Raw genomic sequence first — 12,915 nt, 5'->3', positions numbered from 1 at the left:
CAAAGAGCCTTCACTTGACAAGGGCCTGGCTATGGCAGCCTCAGGGAATCCCCTCACTCCCCTCTAGCAGTTGAAGCCTGAAGGCTCAGCTAAAGCCTTGCCCTGGAGTTATTCTCCTGGGAAGTAGCTTGGGAAGGAGCAAAGTGTGGGTCAGGGGAGATAAATGCTCCATTTCTGGGACTTACTCTCAGTGTGCTCTTGGCCAAGTCATGGACACGGGGCTCTGAGCCTGAGACAGAGAAACAGGAAGCACAAACTCGGGCCCTTTAGCAGCTGAGTCTGTGCCAGAAGTTGGCGCCAGCTGTGGGGCAGGGGCTGGGCTGGCATAGGGGTTTTTGTCCCACTTCCTCACTGAATGTAGCACTGTGGTAAGCACCACTACCATCACCTGCCCCACAGTAGTAATCGGCCTCGTCCTCAGGCTGGATGTTGCTGATGGACAAGTAGCGATCGGTCCCAGAGCCGGAGCCCGAGAAGCGGTCGGGGACCCCCTCGCCCTTGCCTGTACTTCCACTGCTGCTGACATACATGAGGTACCGAGGGGCCTTTCCCGGGATCTGCTGGTACCAACGAATAGTGTACCCTTTGTGCTGACTGCTGAGGGTGCAGGAGAGTTTGACCGTGGCTCCCAGGGACACAGACATGGAGGGAGACTGAGTCAGCACAAGCTGGGAGAAGGAACCTGGAAACACAGACAGACATTAATGTCCCAGCACAGGGGGAAGGGGGGAGGTGCTGGGAGACCCTCACAGGGGAACCCGGGACAGGGGGGAGGGAGCAGGACAAGCAGGGTCAGCCCTGACCTGAGCAGCAGGTGAGCAGGAGGAGGCAGACGAGAGGCCAGGCCATGGTGCAGGGGACCCCGAGAGCTCTGCTCCCCAGAGAGAACCAGCTGGGTCCGGGCTCTGCCAGGCCCCTCTTATCCTCTCCCTGGGAGCCTGGGATGGGGCTGGGAGGAGGCGGGGGCTGGATGCAAATCTGGGGCTTCTGAAGCATCCCTGGGCCCTAAATGTGGGGTCCCAGGTCCCTTGGGGAAAGCCTGTATTTCATGGGGAAGGGATGCAGCGTCATCAGCCCTCAGCCCAGCTGAGAAGTCACCCATGAATGATCCCAGGGGGTCAGAGCAGCCACAGCCAGCTGGGCTCCTCCTGCCCCCATTGCCCATCCAGAGCTAATCCCACAGTGCCACCTAGTGGCTGCAGGCCACCCCAGCCTTGTAAGCAAACCTCAGGAGCCCCACAGCCAGAAGGAGACCCTTGCTTGCTGCCCCCTGTTCCCCAAGCTAGCATCTGTGCACAGGACAAAGGGGCCGCTCGGCCCCAGAGAGGACAACCTTGGGGTGGGTGGGACGTGCTTGTTTTTCCCTGAGTCTCCGATACTTAGCCAAAGGCTTAGCTCACTCCCACAGACTTGCTTCTGTCCTCTGCTTCATCACTCTTCAATCCCAGATGCCCCCGAGCACAGAGAGTGGTTCAGTAAATGCACCATCACGGAAGAAATGGGGAAGAAAATGGAACAAAGTCCTAGGATTTCACAGGGCCTCTGGCCATAGCCAAGTCAGGAGCACGTGTGCCTTCTCTGCACTTGTGCTCTCACATCCGTGACCGAGTCTCTGCTCGGCTCTAGGGGTTGTCACTGGAAGTCATCGGTCATTTTCTTCTGGCTGATCCAACGCTTTTCTTTCTTTTTTTCTGTTTTCTTTTAACAGCTTTTTATTTTTCCAAATATACGCAAAGATAGGTTTTAACATTCATCTTTGCAAAACCTCGTGCTCCCAATTTTGCTCCCTCTTCCCATCCCCTCCAGTAGACAGCAAGCTCATCTAGGTTAAATATGTGCACTTCTTCTAAACATATTTCTACATCTGTCATGCTGCACAAGAAAAATCAGATTAAAAGGTGAAAGAAAAAAAAAACGAGAAATAAAAACAAACAAAACTGTAACAAAAGGTGAAAATACTATGTTTTGATCCACATTCAGTGTCCCTAATTCTCTGTATGCCTTTGGCTTTCCATCACAAGTCTATTGGAATCGCTGAGTGTTGCAGAGAGCCAGGTCCGTGGCAATTTGATCCAACACTGTCAGTATCTTTCCCCTTGTTCTTCCAGACTTTTCCCCAAGGCATCATGTCACTTTATCAGGGGAAATATAAATGTGTATAAATAGGAGGCAGGGACATGGAAGGTCATCCAAGGAGAGGTGTCAGCAGTCTGCGGGAATGAGGAAAGGCCCATGTAGCAGGTGAGCTGGAGGAAACCAGGCGTTCCAGGAGGCCTCGAGGAGGAAAGCGCAGATGCTGGATGCAGAGGATGGCCTGGGCAGGGGCCAGGAGGGGAGGGATGGAAGGTCTTTTACGAGACACATGGTTAGCTTGTGGGGTGAGAGGGGGTGATATGCCAGGAACCTGAAGTGGCAACGGGAGCCTGAGGGAAGGGCTCTAAATGCTAAAGGGCCGGCTGGCTCCGGTTCTAGGGAGTTTAGTCCCTGAAGCTGGGAGAGACTTGGTCACACAGCCCTGCCCAGAGTGCATCCCACAAGTCAGGTTTAATGGGGAATGTATCTCCTAAGTGCAGGGAGGCTCCCTTCCCGGTGCAGGCCAGACCAGGTGGTTACCGACGTCCCATTCAGTTCTGAAATTCTATGGTTCAAAATACGGTCCCCAGTAAATGTCTCACAGACCCTTCCATGTGTATGTATGTAATGCATGTGTGCTAGGAAATAATGTTATTATAGTGTACGTATTTGTATTCATATACAGCAGGCAGCTAAGAATCTTCAAAGGGCTAGACCAAAGACTAAATAAAGAATTGCACAAAAGTTGAATTTAACTTTGGGCTCTGATTCCTTGAGTCTCAGTTGGAAAGAAAACATAACAATCTCATGCTCCCGCATGAGGAAGCAAGTGCAGAAGGAAGCCCCAACACTGGAATCGGCAGCAGCAGTCCAGAACCACACCTGGGGTTCTAGAGAACCTGGAGAAACATCACCCCCTCCCAGCTCCAGAAACTCCACAGCTATGCTGCTGCTGTTTGATAAACTGCCTGCCCCCAAACACCCATATGCACCTTGGGAGTGAGTCACCTTTGATTTCTCTCATGTGCCCAATAACAAGATATTTAGCAAGATTTTTGCCAAGAAATGCTGGGGAAGAAGGACAAAATGATCTTATAATCTTCAGCTCCCTGAACTCTTTGATTCAAAAAGGTCTTTGCCAAAAACAAAACAAAAACCCTAAATAAGATTTAAATGATATTTCTGACCATGATGTAAAATGCTCAATGGCTTCCGATTCTTTCTTCTCCCTCTCTGTCTCTGTCTCTGTCTCTAAGCTTCTGACTGAGCAATTCAGTTCAATTCTTTAAGCTATTGGGTCTCATAACTAAATGTGGAGGTCATGAATTTATGATTCGTTGTCAGTAAATGTTTAATTTCATACCTATTTTATATTCCTATATGCCTGGGATCATGTAATTTCTCAGGCAAAAAGGTGTTGCGAGTGGAAAAGGTGTAAGAAGTTCTCAGATGACCTCTAAGATACTCATTTTTCTCTATATTTCCACGCCATGCTTACTCCTGAAATTTTTTCTCCTGACTGACTCCTCCACAGTGTAGTGGAAATTTCTGTGGCCTTGGAGTAAGAGAAATCCCGAGTTGAAATCCTGCCTCAGATCCTATTAGCATGGGAGGAGTTATGGACAAATTCATTCACAAAATCTCCGAATCCTTTGTCTTGAACTGTAAAATGGGATCACTACTTCTAGTACTTCCTCCCAAGGTTTTTTTTTTATTATAGCTTTTTATTTACAAGTTATATGCATGGGTAATTTTACAGCATTGACAATTGCCAAACCTTTTGTTCCAATTTTTCCCCTTCCTTCCCTCCCCCCGCAATGGCAGGTTGACCAATACATGTTAAGTATGATAAAGTATAAATTAAACACAATATAAGCATACATGGTCTAACTGTTATTTTGCTGTACAAAAAGAATCGGAGTTTGAAATAGTGTACCTGTGAAGGAAATAAAAAATGCAGGCGGACAAAAATAGCGGGATTGGGAATTCTATGTAATGGTTCATAGTCATCTCCCAGAGTTCTTTCGCTGGGTGTAGCTGGTTCAATTCATTACTGCTCTGTTGGAGCTGATTTGGTTCATCTCATTGCTGAAGATGGCCAGGTCCATCAGAATTGATCATCATATAGTACTGTAGTTGAAGTATATAATGATCTGCTGGTCCTGCTTATTTCACTCAACACTCCCAAGGTTATTGCAAGAATCAAAGATCATATCAAGCTCTAGGGATCGGCCCCTGTTCTCTTCTGGCCGCTCCAGCTCCTTCAGCATCTTTCCTCAGGTTCTCCCAGAGTTTCCCCAAAGACAGGATGTCCTCGGCCCCAGCAGAGAGTTCGTGTCCCCAGTTCCCTCAGGCCTGGCAGGTGACGGGGCCGCAAGGAGACTTGGGACACAAGTGCAAGCGGGGAGACTCCCTGGGACCGACCCCCCCCAAAAAAACCTGTATCCTCCCCCTTGGCCAGAGAAGCACAGACAAGGAATGATGGACACACGTGGGCAGTGCTTAGTATGGGGACTCCATGCTGAGGGCGGGGACCCCAATGAGCAGCGCAGACAGCCTCAACCTCAAGGGGCTCCCATTCTCCTGGAAGTTTCAGCTGCAGGACACATGGAATGCTCTGGCCGGCCTGAGGAAGCAGCAGCTTTTTGCCTCCCTCTATGTCTGTCTCTGTCTCAGTGTTTGTCTCTCTCTGTCTCTGCCTCTCTGACTCTCCCTGTTTCCCATCACCACTTAGAGTGACAAAATCCTGTCACTTACGGGTCAGAACTCTCCCCCAGAGCCGCGTTCTTTGGGACCAGTCCCCCCTTTCCCAGTTTTCCGAAGCTGTGACTACAGCACCTGCAGGAGCTGCTCAGGCTGTGTTACTTTTTGACCTTAGGCTGGGAACACGTTTGGGGTTCAAATCCCTGGCCCATTGTCCCTTAGGACCTGAGGGAGGAGAGTGGTTGGGGTTGTGATTGTGGCCTCCATAGTAACTCCCATGATTCCTCCGAGGGCCTTGGTTGCTCCAACCAGACGGCTTCATCTGAGCTGCGGGGGGCACTCGGCTGACAGCTGCTGAGGACGGCTGTCCATCCTACATGAGAGCTCCTCTCCTAGGGGAGACCTGGGATGAGTGACCTAGAACCAGGTCCTCCACTGCCCGATGCGGCTGTCTGACTTTTGGGGGCGCTTCTGAGCACTGGTTGCTGGTGGTCCTGAGGAAGATGGGCCATTTCTCCCAAGGATTTCTTTCCAGGGATGGCAGTCAGGCTTTGGCTGGCAGGAAGTCTGGAGGCTCATGAAGCCAGAGACGAGGAAACGAAAGCAACCATTAGCTGCTCTTTTGCTCAACTCTGCCAGTACATGTGACAATGTGACAGAAATGGATGAAATGGAAATTACCAAAATACCACTTGTCCACATTAACAGAAGATGAAATAAAAGACTTAAATAGCCCCATCTTAGTACAAGAAATGGAACAAGTCATCAGTGAGCTCCCCAAGAAAAATGTTCCAGGGCTTGATGTATTACAAGGGAATTCTGCCAAACATTGAAGAACAATTAATTCCAAATAAATTGTATTTGAAAAATATGTGAGTCTACCCAATTCCTTTTATGACACAACTAAGATGCTGATCCCTAAGCCGGGACAAGCCAAAATAGAGAAAAGTAAATGACAGACCATTTCCCCAAAGAATACTGATGCAAAAACTTTAAATAAACTATTAATAGAGAGATTATGAGAATTTATCACCAGGATAATATGCTAGGAGCAGGTGAGATCTATAATACCAGGAAAATAGGGATTTTGTCAATATTAGGAAAACTGTCAGTATATTCAACTAAATTATAAAACTTAGAAAAATCATATGATTATCTCAATTGATGCAGCAAAATCTAGTGACCAAATAGAATACTCATTTTTGTTAAAAACATTAGAGAGCCTAGGAATAAATGGGGGTTTCCTTTAAAATGTTAAGGACTATCTCTCTACAACCATCAGCAAGCATTAATGATGCTTAGTCATACGAAAATGGTGTAAATATTAAATAGAGAAATGCAAAGTAGAACAGCTCCAAGGAACCCTTCACACCCATCAGATTGGCGAATATTACAGAAAATAAAAATGACAAGTATGGGAGAGGGTATGGGAAATCTGGAACACTAATGTACTTTTGGAAGAAATGTGAAATGGTTGCACAATTCTAGAAAGCCATTTGGAACTCTGTCCAAAGGGTTTGCATACCCAATGACCCAGGAATACCAGTGGCTAGGTCTATATCTCAAAGAGATTTTCAAAGAGGAAAACTATATGTGTACAAAAAATAATTTATAGCAATTCTTTTTGTGGTGGCAAAGAATTGGAAATTGAGATGTTACTAATTCAAGAATAATTGGACAAGCTGTGGCATATGATTGCAGTGGAATACTACTGTACAATAAGAAATGGTGAGTATGTGGATTTCAGAAAAAACATGGAAATCATATTATACAAACTGATCAAAAGTGAATTGAGCAGAATCAGACTAATTTTGTACAAAGTAACAGCAGTGTTACAGTGGTCAACACTGAATGACTTAGCTATTCACAGCAGTGTGGTGATCCAAGAAAATCCAAAGGTCGCATGATGAAACATTCTATCTCCAGAGAAAGAACTCATGGAGTCTTAATGCAGGTCAAAGAAGAGTCTTTTTAAGCTTTTTTCCTTTTATGAGAAATTTGGTCTGTGTTTCCTTTCACTACATGGTTAATATAGAAATATGTTTTATGTGATTTCATATATTTGGCCTGGAAGAATTTGCTTTCCATTTCAGGGAATAGGGAAGAAAAAGAGAAATGGAAGGAATTTGCAACTCAAACATTTATTTAATGAATGTGAAAATTTGTTTTTACATGGAATTGGGAAAACATTAAAAATTATTGGAAAAAAAGAAGAAACCTAAGAACTCTTCATAAAAAGCAAAGTTAAATAGTATTGGTATATAATGAGAGTTCCCTTGTCTTCAGTCTATTTGTTATGCCTTCATGGTTTGCCATCTTTGGACATGAGGACTATCTCCATGGAAACCTTTCTAGCAAGAAAAAATGGCTGTGTTTTGTTTTGTTTTGTTCCAAAGGACCTTGCCATCTTGGCACTGTAACATAAAGAGATCCAATGCCCTTTTGTCCTCTCTGATAAATCAATGATCATGACAGCTCATACAATGAGTCTGGTGAACCCCTTCAATTTCTGAGATTCAGAGGAACAATTGCATCCCATTAGTTCTGGTTGGTAACCCAATCAGGGGTATCTCCAGAGCCCAGGAACTGGCATTTCTGGCTTCCTGGGAGGTAATCACAGCTACAAAAGCTGTCTTCAGCCACACTTACTCCTCATCCTGTATTTTACCTTCAACAACTTTCCTTTGTCATTCTCAGTTCTCCCCACATTCCCCCACCTTTTATGGAAAATGAGTTGAAGTTTGAAGCTGCTATTAATATTATTATTATTTTGATTGTTACCTTGTTCTCTTCTTCTACGTTAGTGTTCACAGAGAATCCATTTGAGGAAAAATTTCTATCTTATTATTCTTTTACAATTTCTTTCTATGGGAGAAACACAATTACTTCTTTTAATTTGATTTTATACAGGAGATGAGGATATCTCCTCATCTGATATAAATTCCAGGGAATGTTACTGAAAAATATCCAGGAGGCCACAGGATGACTGGGATGTCAAGTAACTAATCCAATCTCCACACTTAATTTTTTTATGGTGGTTTCTCTTTTTTGACATATGGTATTTCTTTTATAAAAGATGAAAAAATTCCAGCACAACTTATCAGTACCTTATGACTGTCTGAGAACATGGGCATTAAGGGACACCTCCAAGAAGGGATGGACTAGGATTGTCTTCCCATATCTCTTTATTTATGTCCCACTTGACCTCCATCATTTGGCTATATTTGCTTTTGATTCTTTATTTCTGTTCTTTTCATTTACATTTTTGCCATTATTGTGCATATTGTTTTTGTGGCTCTGATGAATTTACTCTGCATCAGATCATATAGGGCTTTCCATAATGTTTTATTCATCACACACCTCATTTCTTCCAGTGCACCAGTGTTCTGTTCCATTAATATACTACGATTGGTTTGGCCATTTTTTGTTGCTCTTTATCAACTTTATTTCAAATACTTAACAAAAATTTAACACTTACAAGTGGGGAACCTCAATATTCCCCTCTCAAAACTAGATAAATATAATCACAAAATAAACAAGAAGGAAGTTAAGAAAGTGATTAGAATTTTAGGAAAGTTAGATATGATAGACTTCTGGAGAAACTGAATGGAGAGAGAAAGAAATATACCTTTTTCTCAGCAGTACCTGCAACCGACACAAAAACTGACCACATTTGAGGGCATAAAACCTCACACTCCAATGCAGAAAGGCAGAAATATTAAATGCATCATTTCCAGATCATGGTGTCATAAGTATTACATGAAATAAAGGAAAGATAGATTAAAAAACTAATTGGAAACTAATCAGTATAATTCTAAAGTATGAGTAGGTCAAACAACAAATCAGAGAAACTGTCATTTTATCCAAAAAAACAGCAATTAAAAAATATGCCAAAATTTATGGGATACAGCCAAAGCAGTCCTTATTTCTTTAAATCCTTACATGAATAAAATAAGGAAAGAGGAGATCAGTGTATTAGGCAGTTGATTTTAGAAATCTAGAAAAATAACAAATTTTAAAACTCTAATTAAATGCTAACTTTAAAATTCTGAATACCAAAGAAGAGATTAATAAAGAGATTAATAAAGTTAAAAGTAAGAAAATTATTGGACTAAGAAATAAAAGTAAGATTTCATTTTATGATAAAAAGACAATAGAATAGGTAAAACTTTGGCTTATTTGATTAGATAAAGAAAAAAGAAAACCAAATTACCAGGATCAAAAATGAAAAATGAATTACTGCCAATAAATAGGAAATGAATGCAACAATTAGTAGCTATTTTGTTCAACTGTGCCAGTATATCTGACAACATAATTGAAATGATTGAAATGGAAATTACAAAAATAGCAATTGTCCAAATTAGCAGAAAAGGAAGCAAAATACTTAAATAAACCCAGTTTAGGAAAAGAAATTGAACAAGTCAACAGTGAACTCCCTAAGCAAAATTTTCCAGGACTAGATATGTTACAAGTGAATTCCACCAAACTTTTGAAGAATTAATTCCAAATACTCTCAAACTATTTGAAAACTATGTGAACGAGTCTACCAAATTCCTTTTTTGACACAACTCTGATGCTGATTCCTAAACCGGAGTTCTTCGGGCGTCCCAAGGACCCCAAGGGATGAAGGAGAAGCATGTTCTAAGTCTGGAGAGAGAGAGAGGTCAGGAGAAAGCAGCCACCAGAACTGTGGGCGCTGGTAACTGTCCTTGGAGGAGGGTGCTGGCAGAGGGAGAGCCTGGCAGTGCCAGTGGGCCCAGCTCCCCCTCCAGGGTCAGTGTGGAAGAAGAAAGGGACAGGGCAGCCAGAGCTGCCAGGGGAGGCCAGGGAGGCTTCAGCCTTGTGGGGGAGTCTGGGCTCAGTGGAAGAACAGCTGGGGAGGAGGCAAAGTAGAGAGAGCAACAAGCCTGGAGAGCTGACAGAGGGATTGCCCGACAGCCGCCGGGCTCGGAGCCCTTACACAGGCTGTGCCCTATGGCCGGCGTGCTCCGCCTGCCCCCTCGGCTTCAGTCCCTCCCCAAGGCTCCCTGTCCGAGGAGCCTGTTCCCCCCTCCCCACACAGACTCCCTCCATGTGATCCTATCAGGGATCTGCACATTTCATTCTGTCTCCTCTGCCCTTAGGTTGTAAGCTCTTGGAAATCTGGGAAGGTCATTTCCCTTTCTTTGTCTCCTCAGAGCTTTGTATCTGATGGGGAGCATGTACGTCAGGAATGCTGGGTGCCCGCTGCCGGCCCGGTGCATGAGACCCTGCGTGGTCTCCGGAATGGGCTGTCGTGGCCACCCGGGCCCTCCATGTGGACCCTCCCTGAGGACCATCAGTGGGTGCCCCTGCTTCTCCCTGACCCTCAGCCTTTTGGGGGAGTTTCTCCAGGGTCTTTTCATCACTGTTGCACAGATGGGTGGTGGTTGTGCTTCGTTCTCCAGGAGGATCAACGTGACGTCCAACTGTGGCTGACCAGACAATGCCAGGGGTCACAGCTCAGACACAAACGTCCCTCTGAACATCTGGGGGCATTCTCTGACTTTGCACATCTGGCATTTCTTCTGAGCCAGTTCGGGTCTGCTTTGCCCACGGAGCGTGGCGCCTTCTCTGAGGAGGGCACGCCAGGCGGGGAGGTCCCGGGCCAGGCTCTGCCATGTCATACAATCGATTCTAACGTTCTTCAGAGAGACCTTGGGAGTGTCCTTGCATTGCTGTTTCTGACCCCTTGGTGAGTGACATCACTTCAATAAAAGCCAGTTTTGAGGAACTCATGCCCTTGGGCCGATGATTCCCAGGACTTGGAGCCACTGTTTGTGTTATTTGGAGCCACACAGAACCATCACCTTGTGGTATTCCCAGGGAAGTTCCCTGTCAGGGGGACTGGTGGACTTAGCGATCGTAACAACATGAAAATAGAGCTTGATGTGTTTTACCGTCTCATTTTATCCTCAAAACAGCAACAGGAGGTAGGGGCTGTTATACCTGTTTAGCAGACAAGAAAGGCGGATTTGTCAAGATTGAAACCGTTCATAATTGTCTGAGGGCAGATTGGAACTCAGCTCTTCATGCTCCCAGCGCCAGCCTTCTCTCTGGAACACCAGTAGAGGGCACTTTTCCCTGAGGGGACTTTTGAGTTGAGCTGGAGGCCTAAACCTTTGGCACTGACAATGGCTAGTGTGGGGCGAGAGCCTCGAATGCCAGGGCGGTATCACCCAGAGCGGGGGGTTGTAGCCGCTGCCTGGCTGGCAGAGCTGGACAAGAGCTGCCCTCATTATCAGCATGGGGGGCAGAGTTTCAGGGTCCAGGCTGCCCTCAGCAGATCCTAGTCATGGCCCCTTGGGGAGGGGGCGCTGGCTAACAGCAGGGAGCAGCTCTCGGGCAGGGACGGTCAGCAGCCGGCCCCGTCCTCGGGGTTCCCGCCTCCTTTCTAGTGGCTTTGCTTCCCCTCCATGTGTCCGAGGTCAGTGGCTCGTGGGCCCTGGCAAGTGTCCGGGGGTCACCTTAGACCCACAAGCCTGCTCTCGGGGAGAGCTTCGAGGGCTGAAAGGATGAGAAACCCCAGGACTGGATTATCCAAACCCAGCCCCGAGACTTACAGCACGACCTGCACTAGAACCAGGCCCAGAACTACATGTAACTGACCCTCAGGATGTTCGAGAGCAGCTGGTCTGGAGAATGGGAAGGAAACCTCCCTGTGCCATGCTGGCCAGAGTCTCCAGGAGGACCACGGTCAGCTGCCTGGGGACCCCCAGAACCGGCCACTGTGGGGGCAGATTGTCCCGGAGTCATGGAGGGTCGGCCCCCCTGCAGAGCCTTATGGAAGGACTCGGACTTTGCCAGGTCTTCCGGTAGGATGCCTTCTTGTGCTGAGACGTTTCACAGGGACAGTCTGGCTCCCAGGCGGAGTCGGAGTCATGGAGAGGATGCCCTGTCTGGGACCCTTCCCAATGGGAACTTGCCTGGCCACCCCGGGCACCCCCAGATGTTGATTCTAGAGCCCGGGCTCCCCCAGATGTTGATTCTAGAGCCCGGGCTCCCCCAGATGTTGATTCTAGAGCCCAGGCTCTCCCAGATGTTGATTCTAGGGCTGGGGCTCCCCCGATCTGTTCACAATTTCTAGAACTCTCCTGACCTCTCTGGGCTTCCTTTATAAGGTTTTGCCTCTTCTTGGAGCTTTTTTATTAAGTCTCTTTGTAGAATTATGTGGCCGTGTCCCTTGGTAGGAGCCAAAGGAAACTCCAAAGAGCCTTCACTCTACAAGGGCCTGGCCTTGGCAGCCTCAGGGAGCCAGGGCCCCTCAGCCCCCTCCACCGCCACAGCCTGAAGGCTCAGCTAAAGCCTGCCCTGGAGTCAGTGCCCTGGGAAGTAGCTTGGGAAGGAGCAAAGTGCTGGTCAGGGGAGACAAATGCTCCATTTCTGGGACTTTCTCTCAGTATGCTCTTGGGCAGGTCCTGGACACGAGACTCTGAGCCTGAGACAGAGAAAGAGGAAGCACAAACTCGGGCCCTTTAGCAGCTGGGGCTGTGTCAGAAGGCAGCTGTGGGGAGGGGACTGGGCTGGCAGGGAGGTTTTTGTCCCACTTCCCCACTGACTGTATCACTGTGTTAACCATACTTATTACCACTACCATAACCTGTCCCACAGTAGTAATCGGCCTCGTCCTCGGGCTGGATGTTGCTGATGGACAAGTAGCGATTGGCCCCAGAGCCGGAGCCCGAGAAGCGGTCGGGGACCCCCTCGCCCTTGCCTGTACTTCCAGTGTTGGTGACATACATGAGGTACCGAGGGGCCTTTCCCAGGCTCTGCTGGTACCAATGAATTCTATAATTGCTGTACTGGCTGCTGAGGGTGCAGGAGAGTTTGGCCGTTGCTCCCAGGGACACAGGCATGGAGGGAGACTGAGTCAGCACAGGCTGGGAGAAGGAACCTGGAAACACAGACAGACATTAATGTCCCAGCACAGGAGGGAGGGGGAAGGTGCTGGGAGATCCTCACAGGAGACCCCGGGACAGGGGGGAGGGAGCAGGACAAGCAGGGTCAGCCCTGACCTGAGCAGCAGGTGAGCAGGAGGAGGCAGACGAGAGGCCAGGCCATGGTGCAGGGGACCCCGAGAGCTCTGCTCCCCAGAGAGAACCAGCTGGGTCCGGGCTCTTC

At 47.2% G+C, this 12,915-nt stretch overlaps 1 gene segment (V, D, J or C); it reads right to left on the bottom strand.

Annotated features, from left to right (window-relative positions):
• Positions 1-251: 251 nt before the first annotated feature.
• On the bottom strand, positions 252-12,915 carry LOC127543387 (immunoglobulin lambda variable 4-69-like). The segment is given in 2 exon segments: positions 252-682; positions 12,810-12,915. Coding segments are annotated over 2 exon segments (462 nt in total).

Source organism: Antechinus flavipes, chromosome 1 (assembly GCF_016432865.1).
Source record: "Antechinus flavipes isolate AdamAnt ecotype Samford, QLD, Australia chromosome 1, AdamAnt_v2, whole genome shotgun sequence".
Lineage (NCBI taxonomy): Eukaryota > Metazoa > Chordata > Mammalia > Dasyuromorphia > Dasyuridae > Antechinus > Antechinus flavipes.
Note: the sequence above shows the minus strand (reverse complement) of the source record. Positions and strands in the feature narration are given on the sequence as shown.